The 26,220-nt window shown below is 31.8% G+C and overlaps 1 protein-coding gene across 6 annotated transcripts in view; it reads right to left on the reverse strand.

The window, feature by feature from the left end:
- Nucleotides 1-7,174: 7,174 nt before the first annotated feature.
- The window catches only part of LOC145261249 (uncharacterized), a 95,665-nt gene continuing 76,619 nt past the window's right edge, over nucleotides 7,175-26,220 (reverse strand). For 3 of the 6 annotated variants that reach the window (XM_080119637.1, XM_080119639.1, XM_080119636.1), the window contains 2 exons: nucleotides 25,160-25,246; nucleotides 7,175-10,105 (listed from right to left, as the gene is read on the reverse strand). In XM_080119637.1, coding sequence (XP_079975763.1) covers nucleotides 9,793-10,105; nucleotides 25,160-25,246 — 400 coding nt within the window. In that variant the 3' untranslated portion in view covers nucleotides 7,175-9,792. The remainder of the gene's footprint in view (nucleotides 10,106-25,159; nucleotides 25,247-26,220) is intronic. The other 3 variants (XM_080119638.1, XM_080119640.1, XM_080119641.1) reach the window with 1 other exon arrangement.

A 26,220-nucleotide genomic window follows, 5' to 3' on the forward strand; every position in this document is an offset into this window, starting at 1 on the left:
AAAACAAACCTTTTAATAAGATTTATAATTTCCTCAGTAAGCCAGTAAGCGATATTACCATTTCTCCCTCTATCGTTTGGAGATTACCCCTTCTATTCTCTTTTTCCTATATCTCTAATTCTTTTTCCTCCAAAATCCTTTTTTCTCTCTCTCAATCCATATCTCTCTTTAATTCTCTTTCCCTCCCCCTCTCATGAGATCTTTTCATCTTTCAAGTTAATTCCTCTGCAAGGTGATTTCTCGCTTAACATAAAACACATGGCTGCTGCTGCTATCTTCATGTATGTCAAGTTAGATCCCGCGGTGCAAAATGTCCACTTTACTTCATTGAGAAATTCATTTTTTCGTTACGATATTTCAAGAAAACATATCCTATCCTCCCTCTAAGCATATAGGGTATCTTTGGCTCAGTGTCAACACTCACCCCCGCTAAATACACCTAACCCACATGGTTACTAGCAAGACAATCTGGTGCTGTCCGGGTGCATGGAAATCGTATTCCATCCGTACCTAAAGACCGAAATGTATTAATAGTAATGGGAAGACACCTGTAAAAGCAATGTCCCTTTTCAACGATTTAATATCGATTTCAAGAGACATTTCCGATGTTTGAATACGACAATGGTTCCATACGTGTGCTGCGGAATGAATGTGTGCTGCAGAGAGATAATAGCTAGAAGCCATTTCATTTCTTAATCATGAGGGCACCGTTCAATTACAGCTTAAAGTAAAAAAGCCATCAAAATCTTCCTGCCTACATACTATGTGAAACAACAAAAAATGTGAAAAACTTTAAAATATTACAGAAGAGTGAAGTGTATTTCTCACATTCGTCCACATACTGCAGTAGTAATTAAGAAACACCAGGCACAACTCTGTCCCGCTGCCATTCACTATTATTATTCTATACCAGATATTGAATACAGAATATGTTGATTAATGTGAATAAAAATTCTCCTTATATTATCTTTGTTTTTTATTGCAAAAATGCTTTATGAGTAGAAAATAAAATTTTTTATGAAAGGTGCGTCACAAAAATATAAATACATTCAATAGTGTGCAGCCATGTAACTTGAGAACAACTGATATACGTTAACAGATATATACTCATAATTGACGAGTTCTATTTTCCTTCCGCTTTCCCCTGCAGGGATATGACAAGTAAAACCATCATACGCTAAGTTAACTATTTTCCGTTTTTAGGATGCCTGATATAGTACACACTGACAGAGATGTGGACTTTCTTGCGAAGGAGACTAAAAGATTTTTACCAGACAAAGGTATTGCCACTTCTAAAAATGAGTAGATACCATCTGGAAGGAAACAGGCAAGTTGATAAAATGTTAATGGCACTTGATGGAAATAACTATACTCTCATAACATGAAACTATATTGTTGGGAAGACATCCTACTGATACTCTCCACTTAATCAGATCATTACTCTGCGCTGCAACAAATGTGACACCGCACGAAAGACTTTAAAATATATTCCGAAGTCCACTTCTAGGAGCCCTATTCATACTTGGACAAATCTATTCCTACTTGGGCAAAACCAGACTCATATATACTACATTATACTAAATCAAGCAAATATGATCCTCCTCTAACCACAATTACACTTTTAGAAATCAACCCAGACAGTTCAGAATTCTGTATAAATTCCTGAGTTCAACAAAAATACACATGAAAAGTCACATTGCCGAAATGCTGTGATAATAAAATCCAAGATGTAACCAATAGTTCAAATAATCAAAATAATTGATACTAATCGCAAAATTTTAGAAAGACAAATTATAAACCTACACAGTTTGCGTTCAACTAATGCTGTTTGAATCTACAATTCGCAATGTGTATCGCCTAAATGAAATAACAGTCGGGTTATGAATGTGTCTTTCTTGAATGCAACTCTTCCTTTCTCTTTCACTCAATTCACTTAAACAATTCGGCCAGGGATTTTAATTGTCGGCCCTCAAAATCAACAGAGATTAGACCATTCCTGTAATGATCCAGTCCCTTTTGATTTTACAGTGGGAGTTTAGTTCTGTGCAATTCCTTCTCTCTTTGAGAAGGAGTTAGTTTATTGTTAATTGCCTGGGGCGCCTTACTGGGAAATGCCAACGGGGCTGCTCATGCATTTTTGCTGGTCAGAGTGCCCTCCTCATGGGTGATAACTTCTCAACCCCACTTTCCGACCCTAGTGTCTAAGTTCTTGCAGTGGGAGATAACTAAATAACCGTCTATTCATTTTAAGAACAAAGGAACACTACTGAAACCGATATACTTCATTTTAAACAAATATAATTGTCTGAAAACTAACATGAAGTTACATTTTATTTATGTCGTAAGTTGATAACGTAATTATTGTAAAATGTCTTCTTTTTTTTTTTTTTTTTAAATTGTTGGAGTTTTTAAGTAAGGGAGATAACTGTTTTCATCATCAACAACTGTCTTATGAATGTCACGACAAAGTGGTGGCAACACCATCCCAGCTGACCAGGACGACAAACATGATTGATCTCTGCAAAACGGGCAACAATTAAACTTAATCCTGCCTTATTATTCAAAGTATAAAAACATGCATTTCGTAGTGAAATCAGCAACCCAAACAAGTGATAAGAAAAAATATGCAACAAATATTACCTAAAACAGGAGGGTTATTTTCACATTTTGGTCAATGTAACCTCCGACCTTCTTCAGGTATATCTTGTCACATTCTGCAACAACCCGTGGTATAGTGGTTAGAGTACTTGATATGATAAAATCAGTTGTACAGTTTCACTGTTCTGGGGGTTGAAGTGCGGGTGAAACCCAAAATATGATTGAAAATTATTTAGAACTTTTACCAAGTCATGGCTGATCGAACAAGGCCATGCTACCTCCATGGATTAAATAAAGTGTTCTGTTTGAAATTCTGTGCAGATTCCCAAGTACGCCAGAAATTCTCAAGTTCAACAAGATACGCCTGAAAGAGGTCAGAGGTTACGTAATCGCAATGTTGTGAAATTAACACTCAAGATAAGAACAATAGTCCAAAGAATCAAATTAATACAAAGAATCAATCCTCATCTAAAAAATATTCAGAAATAAAAAAAATCTAATGTTCAAACTAAACATAATCTTTGCCGCCAATTCTCAAGAGAATCAGATGTTTTTTAGACTGAAAACTGGTTGATATCGATGAAGAAAAATTGATGGAACATCTGATTAACAATTTGAAAAACCTTTTGGTAGATAGCGTGTTAAAAGTTCTTGTGCTGGAGTAGAGTAAAAATTTCTGCAATTTACTTCGACCATGATGGCAGAGCAAGATTGATTTCCTCGCTTGTATGGAAGGATATACAACTGCGCAGAAGTCTTCAACAAGAAATTGCTTTGCTCTTTGTTTTTAAATGTACTCATATACTCTTTAGCTGTTGAGAAGTTAAATGAACCTTTGTGATTTGGGTTCAGAAATCAGATTTTTTTTTTGTATTGGTTGACTGTTACATATCTGTTTCATAACTTATGTAACGTGAATGTATAAACTGCCAGAAGTAACTGCAAGAAATAGCGACAGCTAGGAGAGGATATACTGAAACCACCTAAAAACGCATCGAAGCACAGAAATTAAGAACCCATGAATTCTGGAAAATCTACAACAGTGTAGTAAATAATGGGCAATCAACAATTCCCCCACTATCCAACAATCATGAGGTTGTTTGCTCAGCAACTGAGAAGGCTAACATGCTTGCCAGTCGGTTTGCCTCCAACTCCACACTGGACTCTGCTAACCACCCTTTCCCGGACTTTCCTTTGCGGACAGACGCCACACTAGACTATCTGAAAATCACCCCTTCTCAGGTACATGCTATCATAAAAAATCTTGACACTTCAAAAACATGTGGACCTGATCTCATCCCGGCTGTGCTATTAAAAAAGTGCTCTGCCAAAGTAGCTCCAATCTTCTCCAAACTTTACAACAAATGCCTTAATGAATCTTGCTTCCCTGCCTGTTGGAAAACTGCTTCTGTGGTAACAGTTTTCAAGAATTCTGGCGAAAGAACTGACCCAGTAAATTACTGCCCCATTAGCCTCCTCCCACCTTTTACCAAAATATTTGAGTCCATAATTAATCAAGCTCTAGTCCATCATTACAGATGCTAAACTTCTGACCGACCAACAATATGGATTTAGGCAAGCTCGTTCCACAGCAGACATTCTAACTGTAATCTCCGAACATATATAACATTCACTTGACAAAGCAGGGGAGGGTAGAGTGGTAGCTCTAGACATATCTATGGTTTTTGACAGGGTATGGCATGAAGGTCTTCTGAGGAAAATCAGATCATACGGTATCACTGGAAGAATATGTAACATAATTAAATCCTTCTTAGATAAGAGAAAAACCCAGGTTGTCCTCGATGGTCATACATCTGAACAATATGATATAAATGCGGGAGTACCTCAGGGGTCTATCCTTGGACCTCTATTATTCCTAATATTCGTAAATGACCTCCCTGATAAAATTGTCTGTGAGATGGGTATATATGCTGACGACACCACACTCTATAACAGACATGACAGGAAAACAAATGAACACATAGCTAAAGAAATGGCAGAAACACTAGAAGATGACCTCCAGTCTGTAGTTGAATGAGGACAAAAATGGATGGTCACATTCAATGCTGCCAACAGTAAACTTGTTTCCTTCAATAACTACAAGAAACCTTCTCTACCACCAATAGCAACGGCCAAACTTTTTATCTGAAAGTACATCTTTTAAGCTCCTCGGCCTAACGTTCACAGGAAACAGGAGTTGGAACAATTACATTGAGAGCATTGCCAGGACCGCTGTGAAAAAGGTAGGTTCTCTCTACCGTGCTAGAAAGCTACTAATGCCCGAAAGTATCCTGCATCTCTACAAGGCCACCATTCGCCCATGTATGGAGTATTGCTGTCATATTTGGGTCGGTGCATCTACTACTAGTCTCTCACTCCTAGACAGGGTTCAAAAGAGAGTTGCTAACCTAATAGGTCCTGAACTGTCATTCAAGCTTCAGCCTCTGTCCCATCGACGAAATGTAGTATCCCTCTGCCTGTTCTACAAGTGCTTTAACAGTGAATGTTCAGACGAACTGCAAGAACTTGTACCCCCTCTACGTAAATACCCCCGACAAACAGCAAAATCCCACTCCTTCAGTTGAGATCTCTAGATGCAAGAGAGTCTTCTACTCCAGTAGTTTCTTCCCAGAACTGTTAAACTTTGGAACTCTCTTGCAGGTTCCTACTTCCCCAACTGTACTGACATGCAGAAGTTCAAGTGTAACGTGAACCAACATCTTGTTGCCCAACTCCCCACCTAGTACCCCTGTAGCCTGTGTCCCTAATAGTAGCCCCCTACATCAAAGTGGCAATGTGCCTCGTTTGGGGTGAAAATGTAATTAAAACTTATGTAACGTGAATGTATGAACTGCATGTAACTTATGTAATACGTCTTGTTTTGTGATTTATGTAAGAAATGACGAGTTGAGTGTGGGAGGTGAGTGATCCTATGGACACCCCCTACTACCAAAAGTGATCAGAACTGAGGTTAGTTTTAAACCAAGTTAAATATCAGAATCACTACTGACAATTTCTTGACAGATGTAGATGTTCTTTAACTGAAAACTAGTTGTGCTTAAAACGGACAATCACATCAGCTAACATTTACATTTCTTGTGATTTGCATCACAAAATATTTTTGAATATTTTTACAATTGCAAGATAACTGAACACAATAACAAATGTGATATGTAAATTCAACTGAAAGGAATACACAAATACTTTCCACAAATCTAAACAAAAATGAATTTTTTTTAATTTCATACAAAATAAAAACTTCTCATTCCATTACACAACAATTTATTTTGTTGCTGATTTAATTTTAATGTACAAGAAATTATTTTTTTTATAGAAGCTGGTTAAGTTCTTAACGACAGACTGGTGACCTGGGCATGCCAAGTTCAAAACCAGTTCGTTTATAGCACCATGTTCATTTACGAATGTTGGCAACCTTGACATGAACTCTCCTCCAGGCACCCCAATTACTAAGAAAAAGGACCTGGAAAGCCAATGCCAATAACAGAATTTTCCTGAACTATACAAATTTACTGAAAAACACTTATTTTAGAGTGATTAATAATCTGATTATATATACATACATTATATATGATGTGTATAAAAAACACTATGAGGTAACCATAAAAATTGTTTACTTAAGTTATTCCTTATCACGAAAAATAATTTATATTTTTAATACGAAGGAAAAATTTGCTAATTAATTTAAAAAAGCGTTAATGAAAACTACATTTTTCACTTGTTTTTCTGGTCAATAATTTTTTTTAACTCATCGTAATTAAAATTAAAAATTGAAATAATTGTAAATAAAGATAAACTTGTCATAAAAATATTTTGTTTAATGGAAGATATGAGATTTCTTAAATAATTGTTTATAATTTTAGTTAAATTTGTCAAATTGACACAGCAATTTGTTTCAAAATATATGCCTTAACAGGTTTCTCAAACATAAAAAATACACTATCCTTTTGAAAAATTAATTTAACATTCTATTCTCATATGTCAGCACTTTTCCAGTTTTATCTCAATATTAAAAAAATTATTACACAAAATTTTTATGTACATAACTTTTAAGTTAAAAAAAAAAAGTAAACATTACAATTTACACAAATTCATCCAGAATTTCTGTTTTAAAAAAATAAAGGCCAATTTGATTGGTAAACGATTTCTAGTCAGTATTCAAGTGTTGCGATGACTGTTGAATTATACCCCCTGGCCACTGACCTTAATGTAATCAGAAAATGGTGGATGAAACATTTCACTGTTAAAATGTGCTTTTTCGTTTACAAAGAAAAAAACGCTGAATTGGAGTGATTTTGTATTAAATCTAACATATAAGTCCATAATAAACATTTTGTGGCTTTTTGTTTATTTTCTTTTTATGATCAGGTTTTAATATTGAAATAAAACTGGGTGAGTAGCATATAGTAAAAAACGAAAAAAAAAAAAATTTGTTTAGATCTCAGAAAGCATGGTATTTGAATCGTGTGAAACCTTTCCTGTTCCTCTGTGAAAAGGAGTTTGTTGAACGAACATATGATCGAACGAATGAAAGCTAAAAACAACAGTACACATTAAAAAAGATTAAAATTTTTTTTGCTTTGTTCTTTCTCTTAGAAAGCGGAGTCCTTTCCATTAAAATGGATCAGAATAAATAATTTTGTTGATGAAATTTTCCAGTTCTACCATAAAATAGCAAGAGTTAAACAATTTCTTTCAGGAAAAAAAAAAAAAAAAAAAAAAAAATTGGAGAGAGAAAATGGTGTATCTTTTTTTTTTTTCCATTTTATGTAAGAGTCAAAGATTTTCTTCTTTCTTCCCTCACATTTTTTTCTTTTTGCACGTGAATGTCGATACTAGCAACCATAGCTCCCCCCTCTCCCAGCAGTTGTCGTTGTCGTTAATAGTGTTGATGTTGGAGCGTGCATACAGTTTTGAAAGATTTGCAGCAATCAATTAATTGGCAGAGGATGGTTTTTTGAGATTCCACAAAAAAGGCTCAAAGGATTAGGATTAAAAATGTCTTTTCTCCTGTCAGCATTTTAGGTTGGTGAGCGTACATAAGTGTATTCCCCTCATCTGATACGGATATCAAGTATTTTGCTGCCGAAAACAAGAGGTATGTAAAGATGTACAAAAATCATTTCTCTGTATGGAGAAGGGGATAGGGACAGTAGAGGGGAGAAAGATGCAGTTTAGCATCTCCCTATTATTGATGACAATGAAAACATGAAACATGCAAAATAGATGGGGGGGGGGCAAGGATCAGTAAGACAATTTAAATAAGAAACTAAGATAAACCTATATATTGGGTTGAGGTGATTAGTGAGATAAACAATTATCTGATATAATTTTTCTTTTGTGTGTGTGTGTGTGTGTGTGTGTGTGTGTGTGTGTGTGTGTGTGTAAATTTATTTTTAAAAGTACTTTTCTTTCACGAGTCAATCACTTATAATTTGTGATTGACCATGTAAGACATAGTAACCAGAATTTTTAAAAATAAATTATAAAAAAAAAATAAAAACTGTATTAAAAACTTAGGTGATCAGCAGATATAAAAAGTTAGTCTAGCAGTAAAAAAAAAAAAAAATATGTATTAAGGGGGAAGGGGTTCAATAGAATAAAAAATAAAATAAAATAAAAAAAAACAGCTTCAGAATTCTATTTTAAACAGATAATAATTATAGGCCTTTCTAATTCTAAGTTAGAATTATCTAAACAAGAAATGGGGAGGGACCATTAATTTTCATATATCTAAAAACAAAATATATTCACTTATTTGGAGGACATTTTTCATTTTTCCAGTATTTTTTTAAATAGAAAATATGTTGAATGGTTACATAAATGAAATTGTATTTTGATTCCTAATCTCATCAAACTATACTAACAGGATTACACACGTGTATCTGTGTGTGTGTGTGTATATTATATATATATATATATATATATATATACATACATACATACATACACACACGTGTATCTATATATATATATATATATATATATATATATATATATATACACACACATACACACACACATGTATATAGATGTACATATACATATATATATTTACACACAAAAACGTGTGTTTGTGTGTGTGTGTATATATATATATATTAGTATATAGGCAGTGCACTGATTCTTCGAAGCATATTTTGTTGAATGTATATTAGATATGTCAATCATTCTTTTGAAAATTTTACCAAACTTCTGCAAGCCTGAATGTAATATAAATGAAATAAATCTTAAAAGTCATTGTGTTGGACAGTCAGAAACCTCAGCATGATTTGTTGAAAGTTTGTTAGAATGTTAGGATTAATACAACTAATACAATACATACATAGAATGACTACATTATTTAGTATGCAGATATATATCTGTGAAATATATATATATATCTGTAAAATACAGTATTAAAAAATTAAAAAGAAACTATGTTGAACAATTCACACACATGCCTATATAGGTTTGTTTTATACAATTAAACTGGTCTGAGGAAGTTGAGCTAGTTTCCAGCTTGAACTGAAACATGCCTGCAAATGTGTAGCCAAAATAATTTTGTATAAATAAAAATCATACCAAATGAATATAATGCTCCATTTATTATTGAGTAACAATTCACTTGATTTACTCCTATGGACATAAACTCAACAGAATATATATATATATATATATATATATATTAAATGTTTGAGGAAGAAAATATTTGTGGAGATTCAGTTTTCTCTAACCACTAGGTTCATTATTTCTGAGACGGGTTCGAACCTTGTGCAAGTCATTTTTTTCTTTGTGGTTTGTTTAGTCCCAGAAGAAACAGGATCTATAATATACTGATTGAAATAAATTTCAAACATGTCTATATTATGTGTCTATATTATATATAACTAGCAAGTTAAGAAAAAAAAGGGGTACTTAAAAGTTTAAATAAGATGAAATAAAATGAAAAGACAGATAAAAAGAATTATTTTGTCCCTACTAACCCCTTAATATTTAAAACAATGGTGGAGGGAGAGAGGGATAAAAAAAAACTCCTTATAAAATGCTATTGTTGCAGATGATGCTCATCAAAGCAGCATCATAATCATGAATCATTATCATCAATCAATAGCCACACCCTCTTTTAAAAAGTTGATTTTAAGGAGAAAGATGTTGGGGTTGGAGGTGTATAAAAAGAAATGATGAGAGATGAAATCAATTCTCGTTGGCTTGGGCCATGTATGCATCAAGTTCTGCGTCCAAGTGTGCTTTCGTTTTGGACATGTATTCATCTAATTGGTTGTCGAGTTCTTGCTTGACTAACTGAGGATTGCCTCCTGATCCTGGCGGACCCCCGGGAGCATTGCCGCCTGTGCCTCCACCACTGCCGCTGACCTGGGGACCGCCTCGACCTCTGCCTCCTCCCCGCATGCCTCGTGGGGAACCACGTCCACTACGGAATCGTCCGCCTCCACCTCGACCACCTCTGGAACGTCCTCCTCCTCCTCCACGTCCACCACGGAATCGACTATGAACAGAAACAAAACATAAAAGCGTGAATTTAATATGACAAAAAACACCTCAAAATCAAATTTTAAAATAATCTTTAATCATTTTTGTCTTTTCGGATGTGACATCATAGACTAATCAATCACATCCAATTAAAAAAAAAAAATTGGCATTGATTAAATGTTGACGAGTACAAACTCTTAAAATAAATAAAAAATGGCTTTCCGTCTCCTCAGAAGACTTTTCACCTAACATCATCAGAAAGATTAGAATTTGAACAGAAAAATTACAACCTACTAAGACCATCCATTTTACATACGAGCATGTGTTGGACAGCTTTTAGAAATTAAGTTCCAAACTAATTTATCGCTAGCCAGGTCATTATTTAAAGTACATCGCATGAAATGCAACACATTTTTTTTTTAAAGTTAATTCATGCAAGGTTTTTTTTTATAAGCCAAATATGCCCTTGAGAGTAATTCAGCCCAGACCAAATATAACTCTTCACTAAATCACTGTCCTTTCTAGGCCGTTAAAAAAAAAGATCACTGAATGATTTTCGAGTGAAACTGCACGTTTTCTTTTTTGTTGTCATTTAGTTATTCTACTTCCGTCTGACAATGAAAACTGTTTTATTCATTAAAAAAAATAAATAAATAAAACAATGGATCTAATTTCTACATTGATTTAAAAACAATCAGCATCAGCATAATGTACATATTACATATTGGCATGTGTCGGACAGCTTTTAGAAATTGACTTCCAAACTAATCTATCTCTGATCAGGTCATCAGTCGAACTGCATAGCCTGAAATGCGACAGATTTTTTTTGGAAGTCATTTCCTTACCTGAGACAAGATTTTTATAGTTTGGATGCCTTTTTACCACCAACCAAGTGAGATGGGAACTAGTGTTTCCACCATCTTTAGTTGATGGTCTACCAAGACTACACCAGCACTACACTTCACCAGCCTCATAACAATGTCCCTATTTACAATGCCTCCCCACGGGACAGAGTTGGATAACAATGTCATAATGTAAAATATTCAGAGAATAAACAATTTTTTTTTTATATTTTAATGAACATTGCAAGAATTTGATTAAATTCCAACGCTACTGCTTTCTGATGAATGTTAGTTTAAAAAATCTTTGGAGAAAGAGGAAGAAGAAACGGTTTACTAAAACTTCATCCTATTAACTAAAAAATCTAGAATACGCTAATAAAACCTTCAAATGTGTTTAACAAGTAATAAAATTTCATACTTGAATTTTTGCATCTTATTGCATTGAAAGAATTGCATTTATTGCATTGAGAGACTTGCATTTATTGCATTGAAAGAATATTTATTGCATTGAAAGAATAATATTTATTGCATTGAAAGAATAATATTTATTGCATTGAAAGAATAATATTTATTGCATTGAAAGAATTCAGGATAGCAAAATAAAGATTCATTTATGAAAAATCAAAAATGGAATTTCATTCAATTGTGAATGAATTTATGCATGTTAAAGGTTTATAGAATTATTTTTTTTTAATAAAAATTCAAACATTTTAAGAAATTAATTTTCTTTTAAGTTTGGATTTTAAATATTTCACTCTAAAGTAATTTTTTTTTTTTTTTTTTTTTTTTAAATCCAATTATTTTTTTATATAGTTTCTGGTAACATTTTACAATAATTTTATTTTTTTAAAATTTTGGTGCCTGTTCAGAATAAGAAAGAAAATCAGAACTCACAAAATTTAATTTTTATTAAAAACAATGTTATTTACTTAGTTGTCACGTCACAATTAGTTAAGTATTACTGCATTATTACATAAAACATGTACTTTCACAATCCACTGGCCTGCTATTATTTTTGAAAGGTTACCAGACAGTCTGCAGTTACCTCCCTACTATCATACAAACTCATCTGTATATCATTTAAGTAAACCTCGCAATAAGTAGATGCAACTGATTGAATCAAAATTCAATTTTTTTGATTTTCATTCTCATTCCAAACAAGCACAAATTTTTCTTCAAAAAACTCATCTAAATCATATTCAATTTACAGGTTTAAATAACTCATCTAAATCATATTCAATTTACAAGTTCAAAGTTGGCATAAACAGTTAATAACAGCCAACATCTTAAAAGTTTAATTAAGACTTTTTTTCCTGACAATTTGGTGTTAATGACATTGAAAAGTGCTAAAATCATTTTACATTATTGCAAAATTATAATTTTTTTATTTTTTTTTCTCTTGATAAGGATTTCACAAGGCATTTAAATGGCAAACTGCCTCTCCCCCCCCTTGTATGTATGAAAAAAAAGATTTTCAGAAATTTAAAATTTTGTAATTTAGTCATCAAAATAAATTTTTTAAAATGGATGTTTTAATTTTTATTTATATCAAAGTTTTAATTTGCTTTTAATTGAATTAAATGTTTTTTTAGTGAAATTTTAATAATTTAATGCACATTTTGTGAAGCGAGAAAACATTTCAAAATTTATTAAAAAAAAAAAAAAAAAGATACAAAAAAATTATGAAGCACGGCAAAGTAACCAAATTAGTAACAAAATTTAAATAAAATCCTAGAAGAGAGATGGGGTGTAATGCTATGATTAATTGACACTAATAAGTCCACAAGAAACCCAAAATTCATTTGTAGACCTCCACCACCATTTTTTTTTTTTGCTGTCATAAATTTCATCGATTAAAAACAATTCAACTATTTTCATTATTTATAATTTGTGCTTTCAGCATAATTGTTATCCCTTTAGTCTTTGTCTGTTGATGGGATTGGAAATGCTTAAAAATGATTATCTTTATAAAAATGAAACTCGATTTGTGTGATTTTTTTATACCATATGTTCTTTTCATACAGATTTTCCTTTATTACTTTTTAATATACAAGGAATTTTGGACAAAAATGAAACATTTTCTCTTTTGCAACATGTTACAACTGACGCTAAAATCCGTCATTAGAAATGAATGACAATGTAAAAGATAAAGAACGTCAAATCAACATTTTTAAGACTATGCAATTTAACAGTGTGATTTGCTTGCATAGAGGAAAACATACAAAAATCCAAATTTCTACAACTTTTCTTTGACTCAACGCAAATGAACTTCGACTTTTTAAGTTAAATTCTTAGAAAACATTTCTTGGTTCTTGTCTAGAATTCCTCCTATAAAAAAAAAAAATTATAATTTGTATGATGTATGTAACCATGACAAAATGAAAATATATTCCATATTGTAAATTGATAGAATAGTTTTATTTTTTTTAATAAGAAAATCAAATTTTATAAATAACAGAAGTATGGCTGTCTTGTCAGTCATTTTGAAAACAATCTAATTAAAAAAAAAAAAAACAGATGGCTTGACAATAATTCAAACTTGTGATATTCATGTTGTTATGCTTACAAATGTCCATTATCACTTAAAATTGATTTTCTTGTTTAAAAATAGAATTACTTGATTAATTTACATTATTTTTGGAATATGATATTTTCGTTTTGTCATGGGTATGTGCATAATTATTTTTTTTTTTTGTATAGAAAGAAAATTCCGGACAAGTACCTATTTCTATCTATCTATCAATCAATCATGAAAAGATGGAAATCAATTTCTAATTTCCACAGCTCACCATTTTTTTTTTTTAACAATGTTTCTATTACATTCTCCGTCTACTTTTGAAAGTTATTTAAATTGGTTAAATACAAAAATTCTGGCCAAAATTCATTTGATATATGAAAGAATAAAAAGCGTTCATTTGTGATCAAGCAGAAGAAACAAAAAACGGATGACATTCCTCAAAGTAGGCGTCAATGTAGAAAATGTAACATTTAAACGCTGTAGTACATGAAGTTCAATTTGGTCCAATGTTTTACTGCAAATGAATCATTCCAAAAAGAGCATCTCATTATCAAAAGGATTCATCATGCAATAGAAAATAAAAGCACAAAAATAATCGATTGCTCAAAGCAAATGAGTTTCACAATTTTAGACATTCTTTAAAAGTAGAAATTCAAAAAAAAAAATATCATGTTCAATTTTCTTTTCTACAGAAAAGTGCATTTAAAATACTTATGGAAAGAACACAAATTATAGAAGTCTATATGATACAGAAACGGTGGAGTGAGGCAGCAAACGTTCTTCCAAGCAGAGTTTGTCAGAGTTGGGCATGATCTGTTGATGATTATTGTTTCCAAAATTCTGATAAAAACTTGACAAAAAAAATTCAAAACCAGATGTTTCCTTTTGTTTTATTTTTCTTTTATGTGTATATATATATATATATATATATATATATTTAATCTGTGAAAGTTTGTATTTTGGAAACAAAATGGTCAACAGATCAAAAAATAATTTTTTTTAATTTTGTGCAAAAAAAAAAGTAGAAAAACAAACAAGCTGGGTTTAATATGGGATGTGTAGTAAAACAAGGCAGAGACAATCCGTTTAAAAAAACAAAAAAAATTTATGGGGTGGACAGGAGAAAATTAAAACCCATGATAAAAACTAACAAAAAACAAAACAAGATCGAACCCTTCATGGAAATGGGAACAATGCATATAGGTTAAAAGATGCTGATTACAAAACAACATGAAGTGGTGTTATCATTTGTAAGTTTTCCTCACATTTGTTTCTATCACATTTTCATATTACAATCAACGATTAGAAATACTTTGCTCTGCATTGTATACTTAATATTGATTAAAAGCAAAATTAGAATTTAAGATTTTTCTGTTTGTTTATATTGGTGATCTTTTAAAGCAACGCATTTCACGTGAAAACATTATGTATTTGTGTGTCACGTTGAAATTAGTATAAACTCCAAAAATTATGAAAAATGATCCAGTAGAAATATATTTTATCTATAAATATAAAAGCGAAAATGTGTGTATGTATGTATGTTCGCTTTTTGTGTATGTCCGAGAAAGGCTTCTTTCCGAGAAGGGATCGGTTGCCTCACAATTTCTTAAAGCATTTTATATCGCGCCTAAATGATAATATCTACAAGGTAACAACCAGGGTCGCCTGTCTATTTAATTTGCCTTACTTTGAAAAGATAAATATTCAGCAATTTTCGATAAGCGAACAGACTCGCAGTAAATAAAACACTGTCCCGCACTCAAAGTTGACGTCATTAATTCGTCAAAAACAGGCACCTGCTGTTAAACGTCGCACATTTTTTTTTTCACACTTTATTATTTTCCAACTGCGCGTCAAAGCTTTGTTTTTTTTTTAAAAACAAACACCCGGGACACCCGGCCAACGATTTTTCTTTTCATTTACCCAAAAACACACACACCTCCAAACACCCGGGCAATGCCGGGTATCCCTCGCTAGTAAAATATAATTTACAAATTGATAAATAGAATTTATCAAATTAATGAGTTTTATCGCATGCTTTAATCTGAAAGGGTTGTGCAACAGATTAAGTATTACAAACAAGGGAGATAACCCTTGACTTAAATTTACTTATATTAAGGGTCCACCACCTTCAAACATGATATCTGGGAAAATAATTGTGAATGATTTTTTTTTTTTACTGAAAATATGTCTACTAGACCATTTTTGGAATTTATACTAATTTCAACATGCCATGCAAGTATATAGTTTTCACCTGAAATGTGTGGGTTCAAAAGATCAATATAAACAAGCAGTAAGACCAATGCAAAATCCGTCAAGTTCAATAAAAATCATCCTGTTTTCAATTTCTGTTTCTTTTTAAAACCGATTAATGTTTAGATTTCAATTTGTAAGATGAATAAAGCACTAACTATAAGCGGCCTGGTAGTCATGCAAATTGACTCCAGATTTTAGTAGAATTATTAATTGACATTTGTACATATAGCAAAAAAAGAACACAAGTAAAAATAAAACTGCAGAGTTGGTTGAGTCAAGCATATAAAAATCCACTTCTAAAACTGATGCGCTTCAAATGAAAGCAGGAGTGCAAAAGATGAAGAACAGTGGGTAAACGCCGAAGCAATGGACACAAATGAAAACAAAATGGAGAAACTAGAGTTGACATCCTATGCTCTTCCTGGAATCGAACAGGGTCAGTCCTTAATCTTTTCTAATGACTAACACGGCACCTTTTCACCAGAAACTAAAATGCTTTCCCATTTCAAGATTGCCCAACTAAAAACGTACACTTGAAATAAAATACATGTAATACAATTTTTTTTAATCATTACTTTATTTTAACATTTGCATTATTTTTTAGAATTTTATGTTGTAACAATAAAAAATGTTTAGATTTAAAAAGTAAAAATTTTTTTCAATTCATAAATTCTTTAAACTGAAATAAACATTGGTCGTTTTACAGCATATCAACCTTTTTTTTCTAGTCATGAAGATTGTAATTGAATGAGAATTCAACACGAACTTAGCTGCTTTCTTTAGAATAATAGTTAAATGTTACACAAATTACTTGCACTAGCTAAGAGTGGAATAGGATATACTAAACTCAGTCTTGGTAGGGCAGCTACTCTAGAAGGAAACATTGAAATATGTCCTCTGCTAATCCAAACAAATATATGGTGACACAAAAAGTAAATTTTACCACTATATAAAAAAAAAATATTGTTATTAACAATGAATACAAAAAGTTTGATGAAATGCCTATCTTTTTCTTTCAATTTTTTTTTATCATAACAATTTACGCTACAAGCAAACCCAACGCAGCATCATGCTTCATTTTTTGAGATCACACTCAACAGTATTATGTTCATTTCATTTTCTGTAATAATCAATGAATATATCTTAGCCCATAAAAATGCGCAAAGCTTATAGCTGGTTGACTTAGAATTAGTGCTTTATGCTAAATTGAGGTTTAAATTTAGTTAAATTTGTGCTCATTTTGTCATTAAATACTAATCCCTTTAATTAATCCTAACTGCTCATCAAATGACTCCCATAATACTTAGTTTGCTGCACCTTATCATAACAAAGGTCAATACAAAATTTCAACTAGATCAGCCCAGTAATTTCCAAGAAAGACTGGAACCAACAGACACACCAAAATATATATATCTCCGAATATACTAAAATAGATACACAAAACATTTAGAAGTCATTTTCTCAGTTTTCAATTCTTCCAGTAAAATCACTAAGAAATTCCATTGTTTTTGTTCTCATCAGTATATTAATAATCAGTCACTAACTCGTTAAAAAAAAAAAAAAAGATAAACACTTCAACAGTTTTATTTTTTATGTTGTTAGATACCAGGGTAAGTAACTTATTCGGACTGCAGAATTAGTTTTTTTAAAAACACACCCGACTTGAAATCGACTGCATCACGTTCACTTTGATTTTCTGTAATAAATATTTTACTCTTATTTCATTTCTGGCTACGAAGGAAGGAACATTTGTGGCACCTTTCATGGGTTATTTAATTTAATATTAAAACACACAATCGATCAAATTCCATGTAGATAAAGGTAAAACAAATACATCCAACTTTGAAACTAAATATTAGCTTTGAAGAAGACTGTTCAAATTGAAGGGTTCCCTGAGGAAATGAAAGAATGAAAAAAAGGAATTAAAGAGAAATGTTTATAAATGCACTTATTTTATTCATAGGAGTAAAATCAATAAGAATGTAACTGTTTCTGACACTGTGGCCAGATTTTTCTCTTTTGTGATTTTCCTTTTTCTCTTGAATTTGCAAAAAAAAAAATACTTTTTTTATGTTCACACTGCAGGCTCGAAAAAGCGATAACTGCCGATATTATTTGGAGCAGAGAAGCTTTTTATTGGCTAGAAATTAATTTTATAACTATTTTCTTTTTGACGAGAAGAATGTGTGGCGCTCGGTAGCACACTGAGATTTTTAAACATTTTGCATTTGGCAGACGAGTTAACATCCGATTAGGAGTTTACTTTCATTTAATAGTACACCTTAAAGTCATGATGTCATGGCGTTTTTTATGGGTGGATAAAATCGTGCATTTACATTTAAATTTAATTAAAGTATAATCTTAAAAATTTTTGAGATGAGGATTGATTATCCATATTATTCAGATTCTTCGAACTACTGTTTCCATCTTGAGCGTTATTTTCACATTTTGGGGGACGTAACTTCTGACCTTTTACAGGTGTATAGTGTCAAACTATCTTTCTTTCAAACTCAAAGATCTGCATGGAATTTCGAACAGAATCCTTTATTTAATCCATGGATATCAGCCATGACTAAGTGGAAATCCGAAGTCATTCGCAATTGCACTGAGGATTGAACCTTCAACCTCTAGAAGAGTAACCTTTATGACTGAATTTTTTTTTTTTTTTTTTTATAACTGAATTTTCCCAAGTACTCTATCCACTGAACCACAGGTCAGTGCAAGTGACACTCAAAATACAACTGCACATTCTACCCAATCATGGCTGAGAAAACAAAAGAACGCAACCCCCATGTATTAAATAAATTGTAAATTCCATGCAGATTCCCAAGTATGACACGATACACCTCAAGAAAGTCACAGGTTATATCAACCGAAACCTTGTGAACATAACACTCAAGTTGAAAACAGTAATCCAAATAATCCAAAAAGACCACCTGTCGTCAACGTGAGTATTCAAAAGCTCCAGTGTTATTCTAGTGAAAGAGCAGATTCAGGAGTACTCTTTCATAGCTCTTCAAGCCATGCTCAAGGAGTCTCAGTCTTCTATAACTTCCACATTACAAAGAGTTTCCTTTGCTTTATAAGGTGGAACAGTGTCGCTATTAGTTCATTGCTAAAGTATCGTGATCATTTACAGAAAACTTACAAAGGTGATTTGATGGCAATCTCATATATTAGCAAATTGTAACCACAGTCTCTAAGAAAAAATAATTTCTATGTCATAATTAGCAAAAGTTCCTTGAAAGCATCTTAAATTCAAAGTTCCTTGAAAGCATCTTAAATTCAAAGTTCCTTGAAAGCATCTTAAATTCAAAGTTCCTTGAAAGCATCTTAAATTCAAAGTTCCTTGAAAGCATCTTAAATTCAAAGTTCCTTGAAAGCATCTTAAATTCAAAGTTCCTTGAAAGCATCTTAAATTCAAAGTTCCTTGAAAGCATCTTAAATTCAAAGTTCCTTGAAAGCATCTTAAATTCAAAGTTCCTTGAAAGCATCTTAAATTCAAAGTTCCTTGAAAGCATCTTAAATTCAAAGTTTCGAAAAACAGACTTTGATAAACCATGTTTATGATGCAATTATTCTTATTAGAAATCACTTTCTTATATTGGGATATTTTATGATTTGAAATTAATAAAAAGTTTTAGTCCTTGAAATCTAATGATTTTTTTAATAAAAATATTTGCATCTTTAACAGGATTTACAAAGGTATTTTTGTTTTTCAAAATTTTAATTTCTTACTCATTTTTTCTCATACAAATTATATGATCCTTCAGACCAATAATTCACATTCTGAAACTAATTTAAAAGACTTTTCCAGTTAATTAACAATCAGACTCTACAGTTAAAATTTTTTTTTAACTTTATACCTTTTAAATTTTCGCTTGTTTCGATAAAAAGTGTTTAGAGAGGGATTGAGACCTGACAAAGCTTCATAGATATGAAAAAAATGCATCTCAATATAAAAAAGTCCAAATCAAAAAAAAAATTCATCTGATATTGACAAAGCATTACAATAAAATCTCTGAACCACTAAGAATTTTAGTTTTCCCTCAAAATCTTATTTTATTGACAGTTAATAAGACTACAATAGAAATGTTGAAAAATCGAAAGTTGTAAAAACTTTAAATGGTAAAAGTTCTTGTTTATTCTGCAGAAGGAACAAGTTTTCAGGGATATATTAAATTCGAAGTGTTCACTTATCAAATGCATATTTCTGTAAGAAATGATTTTTGACAATATCCTTTGCAATCCTCAACAGCACCAGCTATTTCTAGATGATTAGCTATCTGTTCAATGTTGCTTAAATTCAGTGCGTCAACATGATCAGAACTGAAAAGGAGGGGTTGGGGAGGGGGGTCCCGGGGCCGTTGCCTTGAATGCGATAAATGAAGATTAATAATTCATATTAGTTTCTCCACTCATCCTGTCTGTTATATTCATAACGTCCCAACATGTAATCTTTGGGTTTTTTTTAAATGCATCTTTCCAAACATGAAGACAGAGTTCATAGAGTTCCCATCCTGGCAATGTGATATTTCAGGGGGTGCTAGAAAAGTTTAGATAAAAAATAGAGTATTAACTATACATTACTTTTTTTTTGGGGGGGGGGGGGGGGTTCTTTTGCAATGTATAAACTTCTTGTTTTCATTTTAAGGCGAAGTATTCTTATTAAGTGACCATTAAATACATGCTCATGTATTTAATGGCCATTTTAATGTATCTAACCATGAGTCCAGAAATTTGGGGGATGCTAGTAAATGGCCATTAAATACATGACTGAATAAACTTTCTAAACATTTGAAAATGAGTTTTTGTACTATTTATTGCAACGTAGTTATCAGTGTTATTTTAAGACATTTTTTAAGGTTTCATTCCAATATTGATTTAGGATTTGTTTTTTGCTGACATTACATTAAAGAATTTGCAAATTACATTAAAGAATTAAGTTACAATTTTCTTTTGATAAAATATTAGTTGAAATTTGCAAACAATATATATTTTAAGGGGTTTCAGCCAAATTTATTGAGGTGTGGGCCTAATAAAAAAGTTGGGAACCACTGTCCTAGTTAAACCTCCAGTTTGAAATTTTGCATAGTTCCAGTAGTTTAACAATGACTCCTTCATTCAACTAATACACCAAAAGAAACAAATTTTCAATGTCCGTTTCCAAAAAATTTTCAAAGTTTTTCAAGGTCTTCTCCAGACAAAGTTTTTAAAACAGAATGTGATATATAAAGAATAATATGATAAACCAGAAAACGAATAGTATTTTACTATTTAAAAAATATTTTAATAGTATATATTTGGAATTTCACTTTGGCTGCATCCGTAACATTTTATGGACCATATCAAGTAGTTTTGCAATAAAGGGATGTAACTCTTGTATTAACAATAGCAGAAATATGCAATTTCAGAAGAATGTATTTAATTTGATTTTTTATAGTTAAAAATTATTTTACTAGTATTTTAATATCTACAAAAATATTTTAATATTTATTTTAATTTTATTTTAAATATTCTTACACAAATTTTTACTGAACATAAAGAAAATTTTCAAACCCTTTTCAAAACATTTCCTCATGCTTATTTAGAATTGCATTCATTTTAAGTAAAGAAAATGCAGGAAAGTTTTTGATGTACATACTCATTATGGAATGACATATTCCAAAAATCACAATTTGATCAAGTGGTTTTTAAAAAAAAATTTTTAATCAAAATTTTATAACGTGCGTGATGACAGAGAAACCATCTGCCATGTTTATTTGAATTTAACGGCAGACATCTCACAAAGATTGGCAACTCAATTCGGCTATTTCTTTTAGTTTAATCTTGTAAAAATACAAAATTGTAAAATTTTATTTTCTTTAAAAAAAAAAAAAAAAAAATTGATCAATTTTTGTGATTTTTGGAATATAACATCTTCATGCTGTGACAAGTAGGTAGACTAAAGGTTTTCCTTTATTTTTATTTTCTTAAATAAGTGCAAGTCTAAATAAACACCCATTTTCCATCTTTTCAAGGTAATAATAGAAATAAGGTCTTTTCAAGAAAAAAGAATTAAAAATTGAAGGTCTTTTCAAGCCTGTGCGAACCCTTTAATATTTATCTTGAGCCGAGCAACGGACATAATTTAAAAGAATTAAATTCTGGCTAACTTGCCACAAGAGGAAAAATTCACATAGAATGAAGAAAATTACATAGAAAATAAATATTTTAGATTGTTCACAAAATAGTGGACGATTTTCAGATTTAATTTTTTCAAAGCTGCCCCCCCCTCCCACAATATGCTCCATAATTGAGGTGTACTCCTTCAATAAAAGTCTTTTACACAATTTTGAAGTACTTAATAGCAAGAATAAAAAAAAAATGTGTATACTTCACTTACACTAGTATAAACTCTTCTCTTAGAAGTCTTTGATTGGTGGTACGTTTGGCGAATTCTTAATAATATATCTCCTGCACTGTCCCAAACATCAAGATCTACACACAACGAAAGCTTCCTAGACTTGAGGAAGTACTTTTTATCAGGAAGCTGGTAGTTTGGACACACATTGTTTCCACCAACTGACCTGATTCACCAGGCAACAGCACTAACACCGTTATCGGGAAGGCGCAAGAAGAATACTGATCAACTGAGGACATTTCTCACAACGGTCAAAGTTGACTTGGAAGCTATGACCAGTCTTCGCGTCTTCGGTATGCGATGATGGAATCATGAATAGCTGAAGTATGCTGAGGTGTCAGCAGCGGACAGACATGCATAGACTGCCTTGATTTGTAATGTGTCAAAGTCACTTGAAGCCGGTTCAACCCATTGCAGGTGAATGCCATCACAAGTACAAATACTCTTCCCAAACAGGTGTATAACAGCATATGGAAAGGGGGGGGGGTACTAAATAGATCAGACAGTACAAAACTGGATTAAGAAATCTCGTAATAAGGAGTTGATGAAGGTAGAGAATAGTCATGCACTCTTGAAATATTTAACAAATTGTAAAACAAAAAGCACATAGTGTCCAAAATATCCAAGGAAATTTATATCTGTATTTGTAGAGAATATACCTTTTCCGGTTCAAAATGGGAATAGTTCAGTTCAAAATGGGAAATTTAAAAAAAAAAGAAAAAAAAAAAAATCAAATTTATAAATATCTTTGGTGCTACAACAAGGTATCGATTTGTTAAATTTTTTTAGCCTAATGGTTAGGTCAACTGAAAACCATGATAACAGAAGTGCGAAAGCACATATTTTGGAGGTATATGAGATGGATGGAAATTGGAAAGCCCTAGCGAAAAATCTTTCTATTTCGAAAAACACCCTCTATCGCTGGATTAGTAAGAGAAATCAACCTGATACAAGAGGAGGGCCTAGAAATTGTAAGGTCAAACAGGTGCATTTGGATTTTATTCAAGTACTAGTGGATGAAAATCCTAGGATCACATTAAATGTGATTTGTGAAAGGAAGCCCAGTTTTGGTTTAAATTGTCCAAATCTACAGCAGCAAAGCATCTTGATATGATGACTTATACGTTTAAAGCTGTAAGATTTGTGCCCAAGAAGGCAAATTCAATTGAGAATAAAAATAAACATAGTTTATTTCGTTCAAAATTATTGAATGTACAATCAATTGGAAAACACATTTTATTTATGGATGAAAAAAACTTTAAAAAGAGACAGGCGTTCTCTAAAGGGTAGGCGATGTAACGTAGTTTCAGCCGGTACTCAGAGTGCCAATATTCACGTTATTGGATGTATTGGTCCCCATGGCCTCGTGTACCATGAAATTCAAAGAGGATCTTTTCGAAAGGAAAGCGCACAGTAGGAGACAATATGGAGGTTCAGTTGTGATGGTTGTTGACAATGCCTCAGGTCACTCAAACATTGAAGAAGTTTTTAGTGAAGAAGAATTTCTAGGATGTGAAGTGCTTGGGACCATACAGTTTAATCCAATTGAACAAGTATGGTCTTTTATCAAAGCTTACGTCAAGCATGAATTGGCTGCTAAAACTGTGAGTATTCTTGCAATGGAGAGAAGAGATGGCTTGTCAATTACTGAGCAAAGGACAAGAGCTTTGACTTCATTAATGGAGGAAGAATTGGGAACGGTTACACCAGACGTATGCAATTGTTCCATAGCTGGAATTCAAGCTAAAATTCCTGCAGTTGTAGCATTAGAAGATGTGCTTTAATAAATTACCTTTTTTTATATTGCTAAAATAATTTATAAAATATTTTTTATATTTATACTCATAATAATTTTTCCATTTTGAAATGAACTACTCCCATTTTGAACTGGAAAAGGTATAAAAAGTGAACGTTGGGTTTACTTTCGGCAGTCTCTTGCTTCTTTTATTTGGTACTTTAATCCTTACATTACATGAACCAGGATTCTAACAACGGAGGAAGAACTGCTGTTTTCCCGCGTTTGAAACTATCCACCTCATTGGCTAATCGTTTTACCGTGAAAAAAAAATTATTTTTTTAGTGTCTTACATCAAATGGTTTCATGGCTTTACTAGAGTGATTTCCATGAAAAATAAATATGGAGCAAATTGGTTAAGGTTAAAAAAAAAAATTCACAAATGGGTCTCACATTAACCCAATGAGTAATGCTTATTTTTTCAATAACCTAATATTATCCCAAACTAATTGGCAATTTTGTACAGATAATTTTTTAAATAGATAAAGGTACTAATCTTATTCAATATGATTAACACACACGTTACATTGAGTTTCACTAAAGAGAGAGAATGGAGACCGACAGTGATTGAATTATTCAAAATAACACAATCCTAGTTTTCTACATCAAAAGTGATCCAAAAATTATTTCATGAAAACAATTCTATAATATTGCGTTCTTATTTAAAATTCAACCTTATTTAAAAAACAAAACTACAGAAAAATCTTAATGATGTATGTATCTGTCACGGATCAAAACTGTCATGTTCCAAAAATCACAAATTGATCAAGTAGTTTGATTTTTATACAGAAAATCATTTCTAAATGATTCATTGCAATTAATGTAAAATCACCAGCACTACAAGGCTGATCTTGTAAGTTTGAATTATTGTGGATGTATCTGCCCCCCCCTTTTTTTTTTTTAAATGGCGATGCAAGACAGTTCTTTTTTGTTTACTCATAAAATGATTTTCTCATTTAAAAATAGAACTACTTAATTTACATAATTTTTAGAATATGACATCTCCATTCTGTGACAGGTACATCATTCTTTTGTATTTTTGCTTTTTTAGATTGAATTCTAAATAAGAACCTAATATTCAAATTTTATTTATATGAATGAAAATGATACAAGCAATGAAATATATATTGAAAAAGACAGGGCCCTTCCATGGTTACTTGTAAAAAAAAATAAAAATAAAAGAAATCTAATAGACAAGGCAAAGAATCGTCTCAGCAAAAACTAAAAAAAAGTAACATGTCAAGAGGAAGGATTACCTCAGTAGAAAACTCTGATTGGACATTCCAGTAAGAGACCATTGCAGCCAATGGTGTCTCATCCCTGCTATAATACCCATTGGTGCTCTGGTACAGGAGAGAGAGAGAAATAAGAAAATGGAAGCACAGAGAGAGAGAGAAAGGAAGGTGCTCAGTGGATAGAGACACACTCAAAGCACACAGTTTTTATTTATACAGGTTTTGATATATGCCAAAAAGGTAAAGTCAATCTGTTTGATCGTAGTCAAAAAATATTTACACGAGTACAAGGTACTTATTTCATATAGTTTATTTTATTGATACAAATATATGGCTCTACTTGTTATTGAGCACTATTATGTAAATATTGAAATGATCATGATTTTTTTTTTATTCTACAAAAACAAGTAAAGTTGGAAAATATGTTTGTTTCAGCCCCTTTTACAACTCAGTTTTTATTGTTGAGCACTTTAAAGTCGAAATGAAAGTCGATCACTTAAGCTCACTCGCACGCACAGATCATGACGTTATAATCATTAGATCACTATGGACGGACATTTCGACATTTAAAAATAAAGGTTTACATTTCAACGATATTTCGTTCAATTGAAATTGGCCGTGTGGTTCGTTCCTTGCTAATGGAGTCAGATTGGCTTCGTGGCCAGGTTCGAGTCTCCCGACCAGCGGTAATCATGACACCCTGCACTGATGATTCCCGAAAGGATGAAACATTAGTGTTTGTAGGTATTTAAAAATTATTATAGTAATAATTATATCATTCACATACATTTCCCCAAAACCTCTGGCCTTGATGGAGGAGAGACTTAAAACTTGCAGCTATAGTTTCAAATGAACTGAAATAACAGCAAGGGGAGACTTGATTCCAAATATTTCTCATTTTATATCTCGCCTCTTTTGGAAATAGGGTACAATTATGAATATCTCCAGTATCAAATAATCTTTATACACTGCGAAATTTACTTTATGTATGAAAACCAAAGCGAGGAGATATAACATATTAGAAATATTTGGAATCAAGTCTTCCCTTGCTGTTATTTCAGATCATTGGAAATCACAGCAGC

This window comes from Euprymna scolopes, chromosome 37 (genome assembly GCF_053919585.1).
Source record: "Euprymna scolopes isolate OS-2025 chromosome 37, ASM5391958v1, whole genome shotgun sequence".
NCBI lineage: Eukaryota > Metazoa > Mollusca > Cephalopoda > Sepiida > Sepiolidae > Euprymna > Euprymna scolopes.